At 36.8% G+C, this 25,396-nt stretch overlaps 1 protein-coding gene across 1 annotated transcript in view; it reads right to left on the bottom strand.

The window, feature by feature from the left end:
* Positions 1 to 25,396, bottom strand: part of RYR2 (ryanodine receptor 2) — a 526,329-nt gene that overhangs the window by 57,603 nt on the left and 443,330 nt on the right. The window contains exons 82-87 of the mRNA XM_029919427.1: positions 16,247 to 16,346; positions 14,475 to 14,554; positions 11,616 to 11,692; positions 10,754 to 10,827; positions 2,196 to 2,276; positions 1,380 to 1,468 (exon numbers count right to left, since the gene is read on the bottom strand). Of these exons, the coding sequence (XP_029775287.1) occupies positions 1,380 to 1,468; positions 2,196 to 2,276; positions 10,754 to 10,827; positions 11,616 to 11,692; positions 14,475 to 14,554; positions 16,247 to 16,346 (501 nt within the window). The remainder of the gene's footprint in view (positions 1 to 1,379; positions 1,469 to 2,195; positions 2,277 to 10,753; positions 10,828 to 11,615; positions 11,693 to 14,474; positions 14,555 to 16,246; positions 16,347 to 25,396) is intronic.

Genomic DNA, 25,396 nt, shown 5'->3' with positions numbered 1-25,396 from the left:
GAAGCAGAAAATTTAGCTTTAATGACTCTGTCCAATGACTTTGAGTTTCACAGACATAAGGAGTCATAAGATGAATGCATATTTATCTACTGAGCAAAGCTAAATTAATTTATGTCATTTTACATAAGCACAAACATCGGACAAGTGTTGGATGTTTTGGGGATTACAGACGCCTGACCTCCTTTTTCTCCAACAAAGCTCATTAACATTTCCTCATGAGAACTCCAAAATATTCATCACTCTTATAAATGCCCCTCAAGAAACTGACTGGACTACTTTTAAACTCAGACAGTGACAAATATAAACAAACATCTAAATAAGATCAATCTTTCTGAACAGGATGTTTTCAATAATAACTTATATTTGGAAGGAATTTTAGTTGGTTAAAGGAATAATACAACTTATTTTTTTGAAGTTTATTTATTTTATTTTGAGAACCAGTAGGGGAGGGGCGGGGGGGGGGAAGAGGATCTGAAGTGGGCTCTGAGCTGATAGCTGAAAGAAAGCCTGATGTGGGGCTCAAACTCATAACCATGAGATCATGACCTGAGCCGAGGCTGGACGCTTAACTGACTGAGCCATGCAAGCACCCCAGGAATAATACAATTTAGTCTAGCATGTAAACTGCATTTGGATTTTAAGAAATGATTTTTAAAATCACAAATACGTTTTTAGCAATATTTCTTGCATTTGCTACAAAAATGGAAGCTCTCAGTTAAAAAAAAAAGGGGGGGTTGTGCTTTTACATACTCAAAAGATTTAGGGAGAAACTTGAAGTTTGAACAGGCAGGTTTTAAAGTACTATATCTGGCTACTCTTATAAATAAGATGAGGGAAATAAAAGTTGTATGGACCTCTCATTACCTAGGAGGCCTATGCATTCAGATTCAGTTTCATCAACATGTGAAAGATTACTACAATATCACAGAGACTTTTATCTGATGGAGTGTTAAGCTGGATTTTAAAATTAATTCAAGTATTGAGACAACTTAAAAGAGCTTCCTGTCAAATTTAACTACATTGTGAGTATTTTGAAAGCCTTTCTTTCTCGTACTTAAAAACATTTCAAACAGTCTTCCCAATTTCTCTATCAATTTTAGAAGAAGGAGTAGCGTATGTAAGTACTTTCCAAAATGAAATGAATTTAAAGTCCCATCAAGCTAAAAAACTCCTGAGCCAAGTAGGAGCCAGGATCAGAGGCAAAGACAACAGAGGTGCTTTCACCCTAAAACTCGGTGAAAAACTGTGATCAAAGATGAAAGGTCTTGAAAAATTCGGTCTGGTCCTCCATGACGACACATTAAAACATGATGGTTTCATAACTGCGCCACATTATGTCACCTCACCAACCCCCGTCATCTGTTACTAAGCCAACATACCTGGACTCTCAGTAGGTAGTCTACGGTAGAGATGATGATGTTGACAGTTGTGTTATTGCCAGTCTGAGTCCTCAGATAATTTTGAAAATCTATATAAGATCAAAAGAAGTTACTGAAGCTGAGTAAAAAGTTTTTAATGAGTTATCTCAATAACTCCAAAAGCAAGTGATGTCTCCAGGAACATCGCTGTGGATAAGATCCGTCCATTAAGGGAGCACCCGTAAAATATCCCAGTGCTTCACAGAATGTGAATACCCAATTTCTAAGTGGTAGCTGAAGTCTGTTTCCTGATTCCTAGAGAGCTCTGGGCATCCCTGCAAGGAGTTCCATCCTTTAGGATGGAGTTATTAAACTATGCATTCAGTAATTTGTTCCTCAGTGCTGGGGAAACAAAGATAAAATTAAGATACAGTTTCTGCCTTCACAGACACATACGTTTGGGAGAGAGCTTGGTCCATACACAACAAAGAGTAATACGTCATGCTGAGCAATACTACGGAGTAGATTCCCCAGTTAATGAGTAAGAAGGAATAAAGCCATACAGCTTTCTGCAGACATTGATCTAATCTGTATCATTTTCCACCTGTCTCCTCTAACAGAAGAACAAATGGTGAGAATTACGTGGCTAACAAAGGAATTTGAAAGTAGGGATGCAATGCATAAAATGTCAGAGCATATACCGAGCACACTGAGGAATATTCCAGAAAGTTTGCGGACTCAGGGACGCAATGTAATTGGAACGAGCAGGCCCCTGTCACTACTGGTTTCAAAACACATCCTTCTTGGAACCATCATAGAGTCTAGGGTCTCACAAACCTGAGTTGTGTCCCTCACAAAGCAGCTGTAGGAAGCGGAAGAGGTCACAAGTGAACTCGTCATCCTGAAGAACCTTTTCTCCTGCAGAAAGTCCAGAGAGATCAGACATGATCAACGACCCTCACCAGTCCCTCCCGTTCTATCCCCACCTCCAGAAAACTTGCATGTGGATCTAGCATTGTTCTGAACCAAAAACAGTCACAAATCATAGCCACTTTTCTATCTGAAGCTCATACAATCATGCGCTTGGCAGATAGATGCACTTTTTGTCAGAAAAGAAAATTTGAATCTTAAAACTCAAGATTTCTCTCTGTTATAAGTAGCAGCATGGGTTTGGCAACATTTTAGAAACAACCTGAAGATTTAAACTTTTTTTTTTGTAAGGTGTGTCTAGGATTGATCTCCACATTTCACATCTCTTACAAACACCAAAGTGAAATCAACTTTGCTCCAAGAGTACCACCAAATGATTCAATGCACAGGCATTCCGTGCATATATAAAGAGCCAAGAGCTTCTTCTATTTAATGAATGAATAAAGGATTTTGTGACAACTTTAAATGACTAGAAAATGTTTGATTCATTTCAATTAGCTATTTTATTAGCTTGCCTATGGATTTCAAAAAGTAAAGACTTCAGAAATCTGATATTGACATGTCATTTGTTGGAACTTTAAGAAAAGAGGGAACTGACAACCAGACCTAATTCTACATATCAAACCAAAAGAAAGACTTTAGTGGCTCATGCTCTGTGGGTCAACCTAACCAAAAGGTGAAAAGAAGGCTATTTCATAGCCGTAGAGGTTACTCAGCATTATTACAAACTAACATATTTGTGGGGCAAACGCCTCAGAAGAGGGTTCAGACATTTTACCTACATTTCAGTCAAATGGTATCTTTGTCACAAGTTACTTTGAAAGCAAAAACACAAAGAAAGAAACAAACGAAAAAAACAGCACCACACAGATGAAAGTTGATTTTGAAAGTATCGAGTGTCAGTGGAAAAATTTTCAACATTATGAGTGTATGCACTGCCATCTAAATGTGTCGCTTAGAAATCAAAATGACACAAAAATGTCGTTTGGCAAGTCAATGAATGTACTTATGTATTTAAAAAAAATGAGAATAACTTTTCAGACTGGAACTACTTTGGGCCGAGAAAGAAAATTATGCAATGACCATGTGTTTACTGTAACTAAAATTATGAGTGATTATAATGACGGAGAGCCGATGGACTTACCAGTCTGCAGTCTGTGATTTTCAAAGTGAGAGGCTTCATATAATGGGAGGGTTAGGAAGCAAAACCATTTTGAAAACTAATATAAACATTAAAAAAAGTACATAAAATCACTGTACTGGTTTCCCTGTAAGATATGATACTGGGTGACCAAACTAAAAACACCATGCATACAGATCAGCAGTGTGGCAAGGTCAAGTGTGAGGGTACACTGCTTTGAATCTCAGTATATGGCTGAGAAGCCCATTTTCCTCAATATCTCTCTGTTCATGATGGCATAGGAGAGAAAGAGAGAACAGTCGAGGATAATAAACTAAATTCTTCACTTATGATACTTGGTATCTTTCCATTGAACTATTTGAATCAGAAGAGTCTTTAAAATGATATTTAAATCAAAATATTATGAGTTACACAAGACTTATTTTTTCCTTATGAGTCCATCTAAAATGCTTTTCTCTAGAAAACTGACTCAATAAACCATGTACTTTCAATGTTCACATACTCAATCTGGAATAAGTAACCCTTGATAGGAAGTATTCAGAAAGTTAAGAAGGAAATAAATATCACACAGTCTACCTGTGTTCCTAAAAATGTCCTAAACAACACACACTGATTTATAACTAAGGCTTTATTTATTGTCTGCATGCACAGTATTTTGTTGACTGCATACCACAACACATACAAGAACCTTTACTTACATAAGGACACGCTGCACACAGCAGAACAACAGGGTAGGGACTTAGGAGGGGGTGGGTCAAGACTTCCTCTATCATCAGGTGATAGGAGATATAAACTGGTGCTATTGCTTAAGGAACGCATTACTATCTGATTAAAATGCTGCCATCCCCCATGCTGCATGTAAGTGGTGCAGTAACAGAGATGGATGATGGCTTTATGTCTGCAGAAGGTGCGGGATCAACAGTCTGTTTTGTGATGTATGCAAAAAAATTCCATTGCAAGATGGAAACTAAGATTAATAACAAATAACGAAATGGTACAAAATGTAGATGAAAGTGCTCTGACGTTTTTAAAATACTATTTGTAACAGTTGCATGATGGCCAAATGTGAATACTGTTAAGGACATTCCTTGGGTTTCATTTTTAATTTTAAAGGGCTAATGACTTCTAATACTGTAATAAAGGGAGAATTACTTCAATATTGTTGATGGTGATAAGATAGTTCTTTGTGCCTTAACTTTCTCATCTATAAAATGAGAGGAACATGCGCACTGTGTACCTCACTAGCTCTTCATAATTTATGTGGCCATTTTTAGAAATTGTGGGAAGGTCAGTATTATTAGTAGCAGTGGCAACAACACTAAATACAGATGGGAACAACAGGCCTACGTAATGAATGTCGTCATTTGAACATATTTATTAAAAGTGTTTCTATTTCCAAAAAGCCATCTTAATTTTAATGGACCAAAAGAGTCTCAAAAACCTCCATTTCACTTGTAAATAATATCAGTAGACCTTATTTGTTCAGGGTACCAGGAAAATTAATTCCTATTTTAAAATCTAATCAAGTTAAGACACTTTTAAAGGCCACTGTTCTACTCACAATTGATTTATTTAATTAAGAGAAAAGTATATAATGTTTGCTGAAGAGTTTGTTTTTATTGATTACCTAAAACACCCATGGTTTTAGCTCAATGTTTATTCCCTTATCTTGGTTTATTATTAGTAATTGCTAAAAATTATCATAATTGTTAATAAAATGAAGGCAATAAGTGACATACTTAGTAGATATATAGAAACAATCAAATTAGGATAAAAAGCTCATAAGACTCTTTGTTGTAATGTCTTTTCATGGCAATATCTCCAGTAATGGAAAGCTAAAAGGGTGAGTGGCATGAAATATAACACTGGTTGCATCAAAGAACTCCCTATCAAAGCTCATTGTGTGGAACTCAAAAATATTTTCCCCCTGCCCCTGCCATGGAAGAATCAGTTCTGCTCATTGATCTTTAGAGGACTCAAATACATATTTTATATAATGGCAAAATGGAAAAATTAAAGCTAAAATATTTTTAAATAATGAAAAGTCAGGTATTTGGCTCCATGTGGGTAATTTTAATGTCACTGCTCAAATGGTTTAAATGACTGTTTAAATTACACTATTAAACCAACAAAGGATACAATTTTTAAAATGGTTTCACAATTAACATTTAGTTAGTGACTACAGTGCACTAGGCATTGTGCTAGGTCTATTTTCCTATCATTTCATTTCAGGTTTACAATAATTCTATGAATCAGATGACATGAATCCTATTTTGTGGTTCAATAAATAATTGAGAAATTAAGTAGCCTGACTGATGTCCTCTAGCTATTAACTAGTAAAGAATTGGAGTCTAGTAAACTTCAATGAACATGTTTCCTACATGTTAGGCATCTTGTGAAATCCTGGGCATATAAAGACTAATGGATACAAGCCCTAACCCAAGAAAGTGCATAGTCTAATGGAAAAGATAGGCATTAAAAGGGTCATTCAATACCAAATGGTCTTTCTGAATCACAAAGTTCACATCAGTAATTGATAAGATCTTCAGCTAACAATCTTCGACTACACGTACTATATATTAGTTCAACTGTAAACTCCTACTTGTTTTTTTGTTTTTCAATTTTAGAACATAGAGAAAACCATTTTCTAGATATGTTTACAAGTCTGTCTATATAACACCGAGTCCATTAAAGAACTCCAATGCCTAGGACAACATCTAGCACACAATAGCCACTCAAACTTCAATCAGTGTGTCAATGTTTAAAAAACTGTACGAGGATGTAAGGAAAATCTATCTGGTACCATGAACTAAGATCACAGGCTTTTCTTTCAAAGTAAGTTGGCCCACAGGAATGGCAGTGTAGTCAGAATTGAGAGCTATGCTGAACTAAACCTCAGTCAGACTTTGCAAATCTGGGGTGGGAAATAGTCAATAAATAATTAAGCACTAAATATGAATAAAATATCAGGATAGCCAATGTTTACAGACTGTGTTAATTATATTTTGATTAACTAACAATTAACTCTTTTGCTGCATTTTCATATAAACTTGATGAGGTCAGCATAAATATACTGAATAAGCACCTCAATTCAGCAAATTATCAAATACATACGGAAATTTAGAAAGGTAAATTATTAGTTGTTGTTTTATAGAAAATGTTTAAAAATTTAAAAAAATTGAGGAATGTATCAGCTTCAAAATTTCACCTTGCTGCTGAAGTACAGGACTACTGCAAAATGATCAAAAATAAAATGAAGTATCTTCTACAACATCCCAAGAAGAAGTTGGAAGGAAGAAAAATTGCATTTTCAAGCTCATAATGACTTAGTAATGAGGTTAAATGGTTCTGAGAAAAACAAAAATCCAAGGATGGAATGAAATTTTAAATATTCATGTAAGATTTTGAACTTCAGTATTTGTTAAAATAAAACACATGACTAAAAAACTATATGGAGAAGACAACACTGAGCACAACACAAATCTAACTAAACATATTGCCAAAGAAAACTCCTTTTTTTAAAACAAGTGGCAAGCCCAGGCTTTTGTAGGAAAGGGAAAAGTTTAGTAAAAAAGGACAGAAATACTGACAAACTTACATGGCAGTTAACTATGGTAGAAAAAGGAAAAAGCATTAAATAAATAGTCTGAAATCCTTATATACAAACCTTAAAAAGGCACATATTTCCTAATGGTATCTCAATACCGGGTTGGGAATATCATATATAACCATGAGAGTTCCAAAGTGATCTTAAGCAATAAGAAGCAAAAAATGCCACCCAAGCCGATATGGTGAATATAAAATAAGCTCCGGGAAGATATTAAAAGATGGGGGTACGGGATCAACTCATGAAATTGGTAACAGTGGGAGGCAAATGGCCTGTATTTCAGTCTTGACCCTGCCACTTCACTGTGTGATCCTGGACAAACCATGTAGCCTTTCCATCCCTCAGTCTCCTTACCTACAAAATGGGGACAATATCTTACTGGTGGTCATAGGTATCAATAAGTTGCATTTAACTTATACGTTTTCCATGACTATAAAATTTACGGTCATTTTATCATCATCAGGAAGAGTTTTAGCCTATTAGAGACAGGTGGTTGGAATGAAGAAGATTTAGATCATCAGATTATTTTCACAGTGCTGAGTTCACGCTGCTTGGCCTCAGGCTTTAACATCACTAACAGACTGGGAGTTTTCAGCCTTCTCTATAAATTCTGAGAGGGATGATTGATTTTCCTTCTCCTATGAGGGTACCAAGTTTTCTTACCTCCTGTAGAGTCTTAACCAAAAAAAATGAGCATGTCACACACACAAATTTTTTAAATATGCCAAAAGATAGAGTTGCTATAGGTGTTCTCAATCTGGGAAGTAGTATAATTATTCATAGAGTGAATGAGTTGCCATTGCGTGTTCTAATAGGCATCTTGAAGGCAAGAGTGTATATTCAGGAAGCATGAGTTAATCTCTGAAGCCGTGTTGGTGTACTAGGTACTCTTCAAAAATCTCATCCCTCATTTATTACCATTGCATATAATGTCTTTTAGAAACTACTTTGAAATGCCAATGCCATCTTTGTTATTAGTTTGTTACTGTTTCTCCAAATTCAGTCTCAAGAATGAAAAACAGGTTTTGTGTTAGGAAGGTTTTTAACGTATGCTGTTTTCAAAGGGACAGAAAAAAACTGTAGATCCCTCAATAATTAAAAAGGAACTGGCAGAGCCCACTGGCCAAGAGGAGACTCAGCAGGTCACAGCCCCCCCCCCCCAAACCCCCGCGGATCACCACTGATTTCCCATGCACCCCTTGGTGCAGCCATAAAGCCACAGTATGTCCAAGACAGAAACGCCACAGAGAGACTACTGCACACATCTATGGTTCATTCGTTTACACAACAGTTGCAAACACTGGGTCTATCAGAATTTTTTTAATGAACAAAACAGAACAAATCAAAAAACATAACTCAAATGCTTCTTGCCCCTTTAGGTCTAATATGTTCACAACTGAACATCCTCATGGAAAGAAAGAAAAAGGAAAGGTTGGTATATAAGTTCTATAAATAAAAGATGCATAATGATGGAAATTAAAAAAAAAATGGATTCATTTAACAGTCTACCAAAGGAAAAAATGCACAAAAAACTGTCACTGTCAAGACTGTACACAAAGCTAACAACAAATGAAGGAGCAAATAAATAAAAGGCAGATCACTGTAATAATTACCACGCTCATGTGTGATGGCTGAGAAGAGGAGGATAGTACATTTACAGATGAAAGAAAAGGAAATGGGGAAAAATAAGTTGAGATGTTGTTTTTGCCTTGCTGTTTGTAAGGAAACACAATAGAAAATGTGTTAATCAGTTTGGGGAACTATTTGTGTGTGTTGAAAAAGAATAAACAAATCAAATCAACCACCTACTGTGAGATGGGACTAATTCTCACAGTTGATTCTCACCAAGCTATTTCTGATTTGAGACTTACGGATGGTATTCCAATCCATAGCTGCGTGACAAAGGACAGGAGACCCTGTAGGCTAACCCTGCATGGCCACTGTTCCTACGTGGAGATGAACAAGGGCAAAGAATGATTAAGGGAATTGTGTTCAGAGCCTCTGGAATGTTAGGTAATAACTGCAGGGAAAAATAAAATTAATTTTTAATTCTGAGACAGGAAAGTCCAACTCTGGACAGAGAATTCATGCATTTGAGACACCTTACAGCTAAAGGGAAATGCCCAGGGCTTCCTGGAGACCTTACAGGCAGACAGGTACTAGGCCCTGAGATTTATAGGGGCTCTGAATTCACTGGATGGGGCCCTCAGGCCAGTGTTGTAACTGTTGACATAAACCTTAGTCATGAGGAGATTTGGCTGGATATTCATTTCAGAAAATTTAAATAACCTTACAGTGCTGTTGGCAATTTTCTTGAAAGTAGCTAGCATAATTAGGTAACTGTACGACTAATTTTGGATGGTAGAACCTATATATTCAAATGTCAAGCAGAAAATAAAAGCACACAAGAGCTATAGAGTAGGAGCACCATTAGAATATGTTTAAATGATAATCAAAAATTTTTTTTCAATGTTTGTTTATTTTTGAGAGAGAGAGAAAGAGAGACAGAGTGAAAATGGGGGAGGGGCAGAGAGAAGGAGACACAGAATCTGAAGCCGGTTCCAGGCTCCACGTTGTCAGCACAGAGCCCAATGCAGGGCTTGAATTCATGAATTACGATATCATGACCTAAGCCAAAGTTGACACTTAACTGACTGAGCCACCCAGCCATTATCAATGATAGTTCTTAAAAAACAGTAAGAAATATGCACCTTTTAAGTAAGGTGAAAACAAAAATATACAGAAATAATTAGAAAGATTAGTTAATTCTAAAATATTTCAGAAAGGTTAAGTTGACTGCAAATAGCAGATGGGATAAAATTTAGTTTTTGCAACAAGATTAGTTTTATCAAAGATCTGATATGCCAAAACTAATGTGTTGACAAGATATCCACTTCAAAGTAGACCAAACAAACAAAAACAGATCAACACACAGGGCCTCAGTGAAACTAAATTAATTGGAAAAAAAAAAAAATCAAACACAAAAGAACAAAAACAAATTGAGACAAAAAGTATTGAGGATTTTTTTCCTAATACTAAAATGAATGTGCAGCAATAGTTATTTCTGCTTTAAATGTAAAGTGGGATAACTTTTCTAGTTTATACACACATCTATTTACAGAGAAAAAGTCTAAGATTATGTGAGTCATTATATTTGTGCACGTGTAAATTAAGGGATCAGAATTCTTTTAACATTAAGAATTGTCCCTTAATTTCTTTCATCAAATTTGGACTTGTGAAGGCATTAGGATGTATGAAATAGAAAGATATCTGTGCAAAAAGGGAGGAGATTGTCAGAATAGTGGTCCATCGAAGGATCTCAAAGCATCACTTTCCAAAGGAGACGGAGGAGTCTGAAAGTTTGGCAGTTTGCCAAAGTGGCCAAAAAAAGTCCAACATTCTCTAATTTGGTTCATCCGTGTGCTTTATGATTCTCTCGGAAGGGATCTTGATCTACTACCCAACTAGGGAAAAGACCACTTAAAGTAGGTCTAGAACAAAAAGGAGTTAAAGGTCAACCATTAATGGGAAGGTTGAGTTCTGGATGTAATTTGAGTGAGTGTCCAATTGTGAACTTTTAAATGGGTCACATAAGCATACTGGCCTTTTAAAAATAACCCTGCATATCTCTACTTTGTAAAGGTAATTGGTAACTGATTCATTTCAGGAAAGGGAGGAGTGGGGACAGGTGATCCTTTTAGTTTAAGTGATCAATACCTGATCCTTCTTCGGTGACCATTCCAAGTCCTTCAGCTTTGTTCTGCCGCTCAAATGCATTTAGGTCGAGGACACTGTAATAGCCGGGAGAAAAACACTTAGAGATAGAAAGTTTTCTTACTTCAGGAGAGCAAGTGTGTATTAAGTCCTATATCATGAAATGTGAAACAAATGAAAACATATCCTGAAGATGTGCCCCAATTCAATGTCTACCAACCATATTTTCCCAGGAGCAGCCCGGTCCCTCCCTAGGGCCTGCACTGAAATGATCCGTGGGAGACGCAAACATAAGGCATTAATGGGTTTTGACTTTGGGAGTACATTACAATATTAGCAGACACACTAAAATATAATTATAATAATCATGTTTTTCCAACAAGAATAGCTTATTACAAAAAGTATCTGTCATATTCCTTTGTCAAGTGCTGAGTGATTTTAAATACTGTGAAAAATAGAAAACAATGATCATAAACTAGGTTAAGGATCATTTGTTTTGGGAAAATGAGAAGTGGTCTACAAGCTTCCAAAGAAAACTAATTAGAATTTTCCTTTTTCTCTTTTAAAATGCATACACTGTTCATTTTCGAGTGTGTAGCCTATACATAAATTCTTCAAGGTCCCTATTTAAGAATAGGAAAGACTATTAAAAGGCATTACTAACAATGAGTAAGTTAGTAATTACGACATTTGTATCACTGAACGACAAGGCAGGAAAGAAGACACCATCAATTATCCCACTTTAATGTGTACTGAATCATTAAAAAATAGCCTATGTAGCAATGTCACTGTCAGTAATGTTAAACAAACAGTTGGAAAGACACGACCACTTAGTAGACCCAAAGCAAGGAAAGAGTGTGCTTACCTGCATGATTGCATCAGGCCAGCAAGGCTTTGAAAGAAACCCACATCCTTTTTCTCCTTGAGGTAATCAAGCATTTTCTAGGGTAAATATATAAACCACATGGCCACTGAACACAGCGCTTATTTTTTGTTAAGCAAGAAACATCAAAAACATGCTTTTTGTTCTTGGATAAAGATGTTAAAAAAAATAGTGTGTACAAAAACAACTGTCATCTTCACCATGGCACAGTGACCAGCCATGTCAAAACAAGATGGCTGCACATTTCAATGTCATAGTATATAAAGGTGGCTTGGCACAAGAGAGCTGCTTTACGTAACCATCACGAGCACCATAAATATCCACAGGAAATAATACTCTCAACTCTTCTGGTCAATCTTTAAGGATCTGAAGAAATCAGATACTCCGTTCAAGTTTACTGGGAAGAAGGCCCATCTGGATGCTAGTCAGAAATTCCCATATGAAAGCTGAGTTCCTTAAAGGGCATTATGATCCATGTGGTGTGACTACCAAATGCTGATGTCTGTAAGACATTATTTGTCTATTATAGACCTATGTCTGTAAGACAAAAATTTAGTTGCCATTTTCATGGTCTCTAAACCCAAGTAATGGTAGGAATCATCTGACCATTAAATGTTCCTTCTCTGTTTTCAGAATGATGTCCAGTCTCTGTGCTCAAAGTTGTGATGAAATACAAATGTAAAACATGCTAAAGCAGCACATGGCTCCACCTTCCTAACTTTTTTTTAAACATTTATTTACTTTTGAGAAACAGACAGAGCGTGAGTAGAGGAGGGGCAGAGAGAGAGGGAGACACAGAGTCTGAAGCAGGCTCCAGGTTCTGAGCTGTCAGCATAGAGCCCGATGCGGGGCTTGAACCCACGAGTGTCTGACTTCGGCTCAGGTCACGATCTCACAGTTCCTGGGTTTGAGCCCCGCGCTGGGCTCTGTGCTGACAGCTGAGAGCCTGGAGCCGGCTTCGGACTCTGTGTCTCCCTCTCTCTCTGTTCCTCCCCAGCTCACACTCTGTCTCACTCTGCCTCTCAAAAATAAGTAAATGTAAAAAAAATTAAAAATGAAAAAAACCTTATTATAAACTATAATGAAACAGCTATTTTGCATGTGGATGAAGTGTGTTGGAAGTTTCAAACAAGAAGGGCATACAAGGTGATAAAATGATAGAAGACCCCCCCAAAGGTTTATCAGTGTTGTCTAAATGCGACTGAGCTAAACAATCAAAATGTTGGTAGTCATTTTTCCCCCCAAAATTTGACTAAAATCCAGTAAACATGTAAAGACTGCACACACACAGTATATGCATATGAATAGGTACACAAAACACCTAGCCATTTTATGGGGAGTTTAATAACTCACTGGTCTAATAAAACATGAAACACTTATTAATTCCTTTTAAAGACAAGAAATGTAGCTCAGAGAATTAAAGGGAGGTGGTGGAATATGTACCTGAAAGTTTACAGAAAAAAAGAGAAGGCCTATATAGACAGTAAGTATATATATTACATAATTTCTCATGGCTACTTTTGACTCCCAGGATTTCTGAATTTAAATGCTACATTATTAAGAATTTTTAAAGTAAGCATAAAGTAAGGGGAATTATTTTTTGCTGAATATTATGGAGATATTAGATAGGTTTTCTTTAGTTTTCCTTTTATTCCCCACATCACGTAGTCATTTGTTATGGAAATGAAAACAGGACATCTGTAAATTGGATGGGGAAAAAAACACATCATTATTTTCACTAAGTTGTGATGGAAACAGTGTTCCGTTCAGCTATTAATCTAAGCAAGAAACGCAGGTCAGATTAGCAGTAACTCTGATGGCGTCACCAATAGAAATTTCCAGAGATCTTCATATCCCATCACTTAGACGAACCATTTCTTCTCAATAATTAGACCAAATACTAGGTCTTTTAAAGAGTTCATAAAGAAGCACACAGAATTTACTTAAAATGTGTTTATAATATTCTGAAAACCACATTTCAGTATATGTGGTTTCTCTAAGAAACCTTGCAATTTTACTTTGTGATATAAAAACATCACATCAAGAGGAGTCCAGAGGCTCCACTAAGCTGTCAGTGGCATTAAAAAGAAAAAGTTAAGCACCTCAACCGATATTGGGTCTATGTACTCATCCAGTCCAAAAATGTAATGATTGTTACATGAACCTGTGACAGCCTGTTTGAGAGTTTTTTAAATCACTCAAACACTCTTATTCTAACAAACTCACAGACCTTGGCCTTCAGTTGGATATGGAGACTATATCCTTTGTCGTTAATGGCTGAAGTTATTAAAATTCAGCCCAGATCACGTCCAACTTCTTAACAGGACATACTTATAAAACTTGGCTAGAGACTTTTTTTCATGACCTGAGGGACTAGAATTACAACTAAAAATAATTCTGAAGAGTGCATTCTGTGTACATGTTAACTGAGGATACAATGTTATGTTAACCAAACATACAACAAAATCCTGAGCATCAACTTGTAAGACGAATAACACTATAGAACATGATACCAAACTAGGCTCTTGAGGTAAGGATACTAACTCCCCCCCCACTATTAAAACAAACCGTTTTATGCTATTTCACATGAAATGCAGTTTGCACACGATGACACCACATGAGAGGACTTCCCAAGAGAGTCAGTGCCCCACATGGCAGGGCGCTACCGACATGTTGGAATCCTGGGACCGATGGCCATAAAATAAAGGGTTTTTTTAAAGCATAGAAATGAAAAATTTTATAACCGATATTTCTTTTAGGATGACTAAAATAATTCAGTGGGATGGTGAGAGGTTCCCTCTGTGTGAAGAGTACATTCTGGAGATGGCTTCAAGGACTTACCTGCTGCACTGTGGAGTTCCCACCATTTAAGATCGCAATTCCGAGTTTCAAAGTTGCAGCTACCATTGGCCCGGTATCACCTTAAAATACAAAATATGGCGTTTCTTATATCATTTCACCCACTTCCATTAACCATTTCTGTCTCAAAATGTTACTTTTGAAATTATTATCACCTCCCCTTACAAATCTGTATAATGGTACAGTAGGACAGACTTACATACCAAAAAATATTAAAAGAGTAATATTGCATATTTTGCCAGCAATGTTTGTATTCAATCTTGTGTGATGTATCCAAGAATTGAAACTAGATGAGGACATTAAAGAAAAAAAACAGGAGCAACTTATTTTTAAATATTGATACCTAAAATTATCAAGACTCAAAGCTAATTGTGCATATTAAAGTAATATTAAAATGAATAAGGCCTCCCTAAAAATTTAAGAAAAATTCATCTCCTTCTCCTCTCTCTCTCTCTATATATATACAGATATATATATACACACACATATATATATTTTTTTTTTATTTATTTATTTACTTTAGAGAATGAGAGGGAGAGAGCACAAGCAGGGGAGAGGGGCAAAGGGGCAGAGGGAGAGACAGAGAGACAGAGAGAGGGAGAGAGAGAATCCCAAGCAGGCTCCAATTCAGGGCTCGATCTCACAACCTTGGGATCATGACCCAAGCCAAAATCAAGAGTCAGCTGCTCAACGACTGAGCCTCCCAGGCGCCCCCACCCCCCTCGATATTATGTTAGAACAACTTTTATCATTTTCATTTTAGCACTTTTATCTTATTATGTATAGTATTGCTTTATTAGGATGACTGCTTAATTTGAAGTAAGTCATTCAACTAATACTGACAAAATTTTATTTATTTATATTTTTAGTAAGCTCTACATCCAAGGTGGGGCTTGAACTCATGATCCTGAGATCAAGAGTCACATGCTCTGTGGACTGAGACAGCCAGGTGCCCCACTAATGATAAAACCTTAAATCCAATCAGTTGTCTATCCTTAGTCTATTTTATTCTTACAGTATTCACCTCTACTTATCTTAAAGTAGGATAATAGAAATAATAGAATAGTAGAAATATCTTAGCGATCTGGGAGAGAGGTGCTTAATAACAGAATGTGTAACCATTATATCTCCATTCCATTACCAATTAAAAGTGCTTTCACAAAGAAGATAGTACAGATATAAGAAAAATGATCTTGGCTGGTGCTGAAAAATACAGTAGCATTTTAATTGCTCAAAAAGATTGACTTAAAAGTCTACACATTTATATCAAGGGTCTGGAAACTACAGCCACTTCAGGGCCATGTGAGGGCCATGTCCAGTTTGTCACCTGTTTTTTGTAAATAAAGTTTTACTGGAACTCAGCCACACCGTTTGTTTACATGTTGTCTCTAGATGCTTCCAGGCTACTATGGAGAGTTGAAGGGACGTGATAAAGACCCAAGGCCTGGAAAGCCAAAAACATTTACGGTCTGGCTTCTCACGGAAAACATCTGCCCACCCCTGATTTATATGGTCAGTTTGTTAGGCTTGTGTCACAATAGAATTTCCAAAACTTAATGACCAGAAATAATGTAAATCTTTTAAAAAGACTCTGAAAAAAAAAATCCCCATTAGACTGGGTTAATGAGAGCCTGAATTTTGGAAGTCACCTGACTTAGTGATGAACAGGAAATTCAGGGACTAGATAAATCAGGGAGGGTTAAATAAGGGTGCCCTGGGAGAATAAAGAAGTCTCAGAGAGGGGCGCGCCTCACCTTTGCTGGCGCTGATGGTCTGCAGCACCATCTCGGCAGCCCCGCGGTCATGGAGCCTGGCTTGCTGGTACAGAAGCTTTTGCTTTTCCATTTCTTTTTCCTGAACACAAATCCCAACCATTTATGTCGTGGCTGTCATTAAGCACGGCAGCTTTCTATAAACCATATTTTTAGTCATCTCTTCATGTATGGGCTCTATGACAACATTATGGACCATTTCAACACCAACAATGTTATTCAACAGATGTTAACAATGTTCAACTCTTGGTTTTTCCCTTTATAGTTTTCTTGATATACTTTTGGTACTGGCTTATCTGGATGGATTTTCTCAATTTTAATTGTTTAATTAGTCCAAAGCCTGTATCACAGTTTTGAAGTACTGAACTTCATCATCATTGAAATGTGCACTTTCTGAATGATACATTTGTGCAGAAGTTTGTTACATTTTTTAATAATCTCCCATGCCATGGCCATAACTTGATACTGCTCAGCAAATGGCTCGAGTTGCAAGTTATTACTAAATGACAGAAAAACATAAACTGAGACTTGTTGGAGTTTAAGCGAAATTGAAAGCGGGTATGAATAAAAAAGGTAGGCTTCAACTAAGTAGCAGACTTATGATATGCATCTCCCCGATCACCCCCCAAGAATAAAAGAAGCAATGTGCCTTTATATTTTGTACTCTCGGGTGGTAACAAACAATACTGCATGGTGCTGCTTGAGCAATGGCTGGGGATTTGTTCTTTTCCACTGAGACTACCACTGAGAACATAAAGAAGAAAATAAAAATAAAATATAAAGGCACAGCAAGTTCAAGACTGGTAGGACCATTCACTTGAGCTATCCAGTTCGCTGGAGAATTGAGACGGAACTAAGCAGTATAAGTTGCAAAATGGAAGTTGCATAGAGCCCCTGGGACAGCGAGTCCATCAAATGGCGTGGTAGAGAAGCTTAGTCAATGGGACATGAAACAGTCAATTAGTATCATGTCCATAAACACAACGGCCAAAACATATATGACCTAAGAGCAGGAAGAGCTGCAGCATAAGTAGCCAGAGTGACAGTTTGCTGCCATAAACTTTCCATCCAAAGTACGGAAAATAGACACAGGAAGATGGAAGAGGTTTAAAAAATGAAGGCTTGCTAGTTACAGAATATGAAAAAGAAAGTAAACTAAAAGGGGGGGCGGGAAGAAATGGGCTCAAACAAATGAAAAAAAAAGAAACCTTCAAATCAAAAGCAACCAACACAGACATTTATGCTGTTACCAGAGAGTTCTCGCCGAGGCTGGCAAATTTGTTTCTTAAATCTTTGATAATATCGTGCTGCGAAAACAAAATTGATCAGGGTTTTTTTTCACACTATAGTTAGAGCTCCTGTGGTTAAAGTTTAATTTTTTCTCTTAAATTATGTGATAGGTCTAAATGGAAGCAGAGAAAAGAAAAAAAAAGGCAGCTTTGCTTCATATGTATAGCCATGCTAACATCTAAAAGGGTTGCCTTCATGTTTAAACCTCTTCCTGCGAAGTCAAGAACAAAACGAAAACAAAACCACACAGACACACAAAACCATATTGTCATTACAACACAGTTTCAGAAAAACTGAAAGAAGACCCTTTCGCCTGCTCTTCAGGTGTGGCTTAAAATTGGTCAGCAACATTTGATCCCTCCTTTTAGACCCAACAATCTTTCACTTTCCTCCTGAACTTTGCACTTGTCCTCCCCAACATAACCAATCCCTTTTGTGGGAGATTTTTTCAGTAAGATGGTGATAAGGAATTATTGGCTTAAGGAACCACCCTACCATTTTTATCTACTAAAGAGGCAAGGAGTTAGAAAGACTGATTCTTCTATTGCCCCAATAGAACCTACAAAGATAGTCATCAGGAAAAACCCAAAGAAGACAGAAGATGGCAGTATGTCATATATCCTTGAGGGGAAAAACAGAAAACAAAACACAAAACACAGAAAACCCTTTGCTATTTGTGCTCCAAAAGTAGGTGGACCAGCTCAAAGACCTGTCAGAACAATTTGCACAATACATACTAGATCCTAGCATCTTCTGTGGTAACTGAAATCATGCCCGATGGATGCCTGTCAGAGGATCAAGAGACAGAGGGAATATTCAATTGTCTTTAAAAAAAATTCCCTAGGAAAAATCACCCTCACCCTCATTTTCCTCACACAGCACCTAAATTTCAATACTAATAAATACTTCAGGGAGATGATAATTCCTCTGAAAAAAACTATGGAGCTAAAAAAGATATACTGATCTAGAAGCAGGAAAATCATACTTCATAAAGAGGGATCATGTCGACCTCTAGCTTGAATTTCTTCTTTGTCAGATTGAGTTGGAGGCTTTCTCTTCAGAAGATATTTAATCTCATTTCTTTCTGGTATTTTGTCCTTTGAGAAATGCTTTCTGGGTATGTAATTTAATCTCTCCACTGGTAATTTTATCAAAGTGTAATAAAATAAAACCTTGAAAGCTAAACCCGGAAGTTTTCAGACAACAAAATGATGGATTATGTGGATAGAAAGAAAATCATTTAATTTCAAATTTACTGCAGATTAGCTTTTCTATGAAAATTGAAGACAGATCTTTTTAAAGAATTTTACTTGGGGAAATGGTACTCTGAAAGTGGCTTTTTAAAGCATCTTTTAAGAATAGGGTTCCTGCCCCATCCCAGATTCTGCCTAAACTGCCACATCTTAAGTAAACATTATACTTTCTACTTTAAGTTCAGTCTCTAAATCATTCATTCTAAGGTTACAAAAGAAGGCTGTAGGGAGGAGGAGGTCCAAAGTTTCAATTTTCCCTTTGGTAAAAAGTTCCAATTACCAAGAGCAACCAGGAATTATCAGCTATTTCCCTAATAAGATTTCTATGAACCTTTTCAAGGTCAACAGGCGTAACAAATCAGACCCGCGATCAAATAGCAGGCATTGAATGGAAGAACTCAACATCATTATTGCTTTTAGTATGATTTTAGTTTGCAATAAAATATTGATTCTTCCATTTTTTCCCCCTAGAGTGCCTTGTGTTTAGCATTTGATGGGGGAGGGGGGAAGAAGTCGAAAGGCCTGAGGAAAGAAATCATCCATTCAGTTCTTTAACAACTTGCCTTGCAGGAGAAAAATATGGAAATTAAAAAAAAATTACAACTGTCCCCTTGCTTCTTGATGGAGAAAACTGTTTATCCCTATAATGGAGATGAAAGCTATTTTAAACCAGGGCAGCCTTTTGACAGCAAAGCTTTTATTCTGATACTGACAGACGCTCCTCGTTACATAGGCATTCAGGGCTGCGTGGGCATGCCAGCTACAGTCTGTACAGAGCGCCACATGAGCCCAGCTGGCTTTTCTTTTCTTTGCATTTCCAAGCCTTCAGCAACTGGTGAAAAGATTTCCATGTTGTTCTCTTCAAGCTGCATGTGGAGGCTAGTTCTAGTGAGTAGATCTTTTTAGGAGCCTAACTCTTTATAAAAAATAGTCCCCATAATTTTGTAATAAGTCAGTGTTATCTATTTTTCTTATTTGGTACCTTAAAGGTAGTCACAAACTACATGGTGATGTTGAATCTCAACATTGTAAAAAAAAAAAAAAAAGACGGAAACTTAGAAAATTTGATTGGGTGACTATGACGGCAAAAGGAAACCACAGTGAAATGATGCTAACCCTTCAGTTTACAACACAAACAAGCCAACTCTGACTAAGGGAAAACAAAAATACAGGTCACATTCTCCATTTCAATTAATTTTGTTCAGTATTCCAGTTTCTGAAACTGTAGGTTGGCCACATTTATTAAGAGTCGACTTGCAGTCCTAGTTAAACACTTAAGATAATAACTCTATCTAATAATAATGGTCCCTCACATTTATAAATTTTAAATTTCATTTCTTAAAAATTAAATGAATGTATATATGGAGTTTCCTAGAAGAAAATCTCTAGGAGGACAGGGGCTAAGAGGCCTGTATGCCTGTTTTAGCACAAACATTCATATACTGTATATCCAGGAACATTCCCTGCAGATCACAGGTCTTCAAGAAAATGTGTGGAATGAGTTGCAGAACTAAATAGTGTGATAATCAGGTAGCATGTACAACTGATCTGAAGTTTTATAAATGCTACCTTTTCATGTGAAGGGCTACAAAGCTAATACAACGTGGATGTCTCTTCCATTTATTTCCAATACTTGGTCAAAGAATTATACACATACAAATACTCATTCTCAAATTGTGGTTTTTTAGCTCATTTCATTTGTTGTCTGTACCTTTAACCCATCGTCTTTGTTGCTGAATATTGAATAGTATAATAGTCTTCCAGAGTTCTGCTTTTCAATAGGGTGGGCATAGTTTCTAATGTTTTCTCTTGAACAACAACAAAAAATGTTTTCACCCAAAGCAAACTTTAAATGCCACATTTTTTACTAACAGATGCTCAGAGATGACAGAAACACTAAAACAGAGAAATGTAGTTGAGTTAATGTGGTGGAGGATGTGAAATTTAAATGTGCTATGTGGTATGATTAAGGCTTACTTCTTCCTTTATCATTTAGACCTTCATGTCTGTTGAAATAGTATTTCCCTTGGATTCAGCATATTTAGAACTAACCAGGACCATGCTAACGCAATAAAACCCAGCTGCATTGAAATAATTTTCTATTTCAGGGTCCTGTTGACAAAATGTGTACTACATCACAAAAAACTCCATGAACAAAATGTAAAGTGCTGGGGGTGGGGGGTGGGGAGAAAGGGCAATTCTAAAATCAGAAGGTGTCAAGTTAGCCAACTTAGGTGACGTTGTCATGAGAGAAAATGTGGTTTGTGCTGAGCACAAAACTGACCGAGAATAGCATTCACTTATTTAACTATTTGTTTGTTAAAGCCTTGAGGGCATCAAATACTGCCTCGAATGCAAAAAGAAATGCTATACAGATCCACTAGCCTGACGAAAGAGGGAATAAGAAAACTAAGGTGAGTGATGATCTCTAATAATATGAAGGTATGGTTACATCATGAGGGTTCTTGCGGGTTGGAATAATTCGTGGGAAAGAGGAGAGGTTAGAATATATTTTATCATAGAATGCATCATGACAACACATTATTTGGATTTTGACTTCTCTCAGTACTAGTTGTTTTAAGTGTCTATAAATTCTACGTTTTCACAAATGGTTACTGATCCTACTCCACATCAACTCCTGAGAAACAGATGTACTCGATGGCAATCCTGAATGTTATCCGTTCAGTTGAGAGAGGGCTTTTTCTGGAGACTGTCTTAAGGACACACAGGGTACTTATCCTGTGCTCAGTCACCTTCAGAAGTCACCTGTACATCTGGACTTTATACATTCTCAAATAATTACTTATACTGAATTTCTGAAGATGTTTATCAATATATCACATGCTGTGCTTTTCATGAAGATCCTCAGGAATTTTTGTTTCTCCCAAACAAGATGACTATGTTTATTTTATTGATATAGTAAACTGTGAAATCTATGTGATAGGATGTGGACTCCTGGAAAGCTCTGAATCAGTAGTGTTGACAAACTCCAGCAAATCAGCAAGACTCTAAGGCATGGGTTTCTGAATTCACCTCATTCTTGGAAGGCTCCATGTGTCCCTGAACCCCTTTGATCCCTCAACACTTTCCCTTCTTTATCTAACTATATCATGTAAGATTATGGGATACTTTGAATACCAACTAACTAGAATTTAAATAAAAACTTGAAACAAACAAACAAAAAATACCAAAAAGGTAGAGACATGTATATACGCAGAGAAGCTAGGCTGTTTTCAACACAATATTTTTAACATGACATTTCGGTTCTAAAAACTATGAAGCTTATTTTCTTTTCCACTCCTCCACAAATGACTGGAAGGAAAAGTAACAAAAGTTTGCATGCTTCTATCAACATTCTTGCATTTAGAAGAATTTTGAGATTTTCCTGAAAAATGAGAAAACTCACCCATGAACAACAGCAAATCAACACTTTTAAAGGTGGGTATGACCCCTGAGAGCATCTAGTTCAAAACAGAAAAAGCTGAGGCACAGAGTAATTTAATGTGACCCATTGAAGGTCACAAGGATGGGAACCCAGGTCTCTTGTCCTGTGTAGTTCTGTGTTTGCCCTCCTGGGAAAGTTTCTCTAAGTGCTTCCTGGTGTGATTTTAGTACAAAGGTAGAATTGATTAAAAGTAATGGTAACAACAAATACCTACAGAGCTTGTTATGTGATAGTCAATGTTCTGAGTGTATTATATGTATGAACTAATTCAATCCTCACCACAATTCCACGAAATAGATTCTATAATCAGCCCCATTTTACAGATTGGAAAAGTGAGGCTTAAGATCACACAGGTAGCTGGTAGAGCCGGGATTCAAACACACATGGTTCATTCAACTGATTCTGCTGTTACCCATCTGCTGCACGTAATGCAGTTAAGCATAAATCTCAACTGGGATTATTTTTTAAATATGGCACACAAAGCCAACTGTCATGTGCAGCAAAAATGCATAATTACATGTGTAAATATATATTCCACACAGTTTGCTATTTAGGTCCATGCTCTCAATATGCATGAGTCACCATATGCAATACAGAGGGCTGTGCTTTCTGGGAACTTCCCTCCTACCAGGACCATACTGCATCCCTGCCCCAAACCCCTTCTCTCTTGGCAATCTGCCTTGCTTCTGAGGCTGAGTGGGCCCTAGAAATGGCTCACACCATTACTATGGTTATAACACCTGGCTCCCACCACTCCTAGCACCCACTAAGGAGGCCCCAGGCTCATGTAGACAAAGAGACTGCAGTGCCTAAACAGTCAGCTGGACCCAGGCTGGCTCTAGCTTCCCAAGGTGCATGGAAAATCTGCTTAGCATCAGGAAGTATGTATAAATTAAGTTCCTATGACCAATAAAAGGTAGGAGGTGGGACAGAACCAGTGCTCATCCATTGTCCCCATTAGGCACTGTCCCAAGATGCATATGGCCATTCTAGGGCCATGTGACACTAGTGTTGAGTAGTCATGGTCAGCTCCACACTATCTTGTATTTGCTCTCCCTCCTTCCTTCAAGCACCCATTCTCTTTTTCCCTCACTCTTACTTCCCTGGGATTGTAACAGCCCTCAACCGCAATCAAGAGTTAGCACATAATCTCTTTGCCCTGTTTTCCAAGGAACCCGGGCTAAGACATGGGGGTATTAATGGAGATCGATGATTTCGGTACATAACCATGCAGGTAGCAAACTGCAGCCAGAGACATGAAAACAGTGGTTCCCCAAATTTCCTTTTCCCTTCTCTATGATTCAATAGTACAGCAAGCAACTCAACACTTTAGTCTGCATTTTGGGTATCTTGGTGCTTCTGTAGTAGAAACTAAAAACTGTAAGTTTACCTGATAAAAGTAATCATTGCTTCAATGTTCCAGATCCATAGCTGTATCTCTGACTTTTTCTAGGTAAGGGTTATCTTTGGTTAAGATGTGGGGAGCCCTTCTAATTTAAACTGCTTTATTCCTATGAGCAGAATTAAATGAATCCATTCAAGGTCGGATTATATAGCTGCTGGAGGGGGTACATCTTATAGCCAATTCATTCTTGCAGGATTGCCACAGAATGGAATTCTATTCAAAATTAGATCATTGGAGGAGCCAAAGGCAGTTTTATCACTAGGTACAGCTAAATAGCATTAGATCTTAAAGACATTTGGGCCTAGATTGATTCTTCCACACTTAGTGATGCATATTTTGGGATATGAGTTGGGCACTCATCTGAATTCTTTAACAGGTATCATGTCGTTTTGGTTATCCCTAAGGCCCATCTGGGACAGAATATGTTAGTCTCCTAAAGTTTTTTCATACAGAATATCAACTCTGCCTTAGGTATATTTAGTATTTAAGAGACAAGCAATTTCTCTTTAATCAATAGTACAGAATTAGAGGACCCCAGGGATTCAGCAGAGAATTCATCTTTGAATTAGAAATTGGGCATTTGCCAAAGGATGACACAACTTGTCTAATGTTTGAGAAAAATGGTCTAGAAGGCAAGTTAATGTTCCACTTCTCTGGCTTACTTAAGCACCACAGTCATTAATTTGGAGTTTTATTAAGAAATAAATCTATATTGTAGGACCTTAATATTCCACAGAAATCTTTTCATTGAACTAGAACTTAATGACACACACTCAGAGTCTCGAGAATGGCATTGAAGAGGCAACATCTGGGGGATGTTTCTATGTATTTTGCAAAATCATAGTTTGAAAATTTGGCTTACTCTGGTACCAAATCTCTTTATTCATCTAGTTGAGTAGAGCCCATCATGCTCAAAAAAATGAAGTTATTTGACTTGCAATGTTATTAATGTGTTATTACTATTTGCTTTTTTTGGCTTTGAAAAATTCAAAGCTAAGCAAAGCATTCAACTACAGTAATAAACATTGAGTAATTGCTAAAACACTTCTTCTCTTTCAGTTACTCTTCTTAAGATTTAACTGTCTTTTTGTGTAGTTTTAGTTTTAAAGCAGTCCCAAATCTAAAAAGAGTTATATATAAGTAACTAAATATGCAACCGTTATTATATAGTTACAGAAAGAGAATATTTACATATATTATAGATGAAGCAGGGAATTGGATTATCAAGTCGAATCAGGCAAGTTTCAACAGAACATACATGTGATGGAAAAAACAAAAGAGCTGGCAATTATTCGGCATATTAGTCCCCACCTCCTGTGTTTAATGTTTCTTAAACTTTGTTTCATCCTGCATGGAAAATTTCCCTATAATTTCATCTTTTAAAAATGCCTGGTTTCTTCTCAATATCTTCATTGTATACTTACAGATGAACAATTGAAGTAGAAAGTACAGCAGATATTAATAGTCAGTTATTGGGATACAATTAAATTGTCACATACTTTATGATATTCTCAAATGTGTTTAACACATTTGCTTTAAGAATTACTGAAACTGCCAAATAACCTTTTAGATTATTATGACTTGAATGAAAAATTCCACTCTTAGACTATCTCTAAGGGATGTGAAGCAACCAGATACTTCAATATAAAAAGTCTGGTAGATTACTAGATTTATAAAGAGAAAGTAACCATCCAGTTGTCTGGTCAAATTTCCAGTGGCTCTATTAGAATCACGAAGTC

The sequence above is a fragment of the Suricata suricatta genome, chromosome 2 (genome assembly GCF_006229205.1).
Source record: "Suricata suricatta isolate VVHF042 chromosome 2, meerkat_22Aug2017_6uvM2_HiC, whole genome shotgun sequence".
NCBI classification, from domain to species: Eukaryota; Metazoa; Chordata; class Mammalia; order Carnivora; family Herpestidae; genus Suricata; species Suricata suricatta.
The sequence above is the reverse complement of the archived record's forward strand: the minus strand, read 5'-3'. Positions and strand labels throughout refer to the sequence as shown.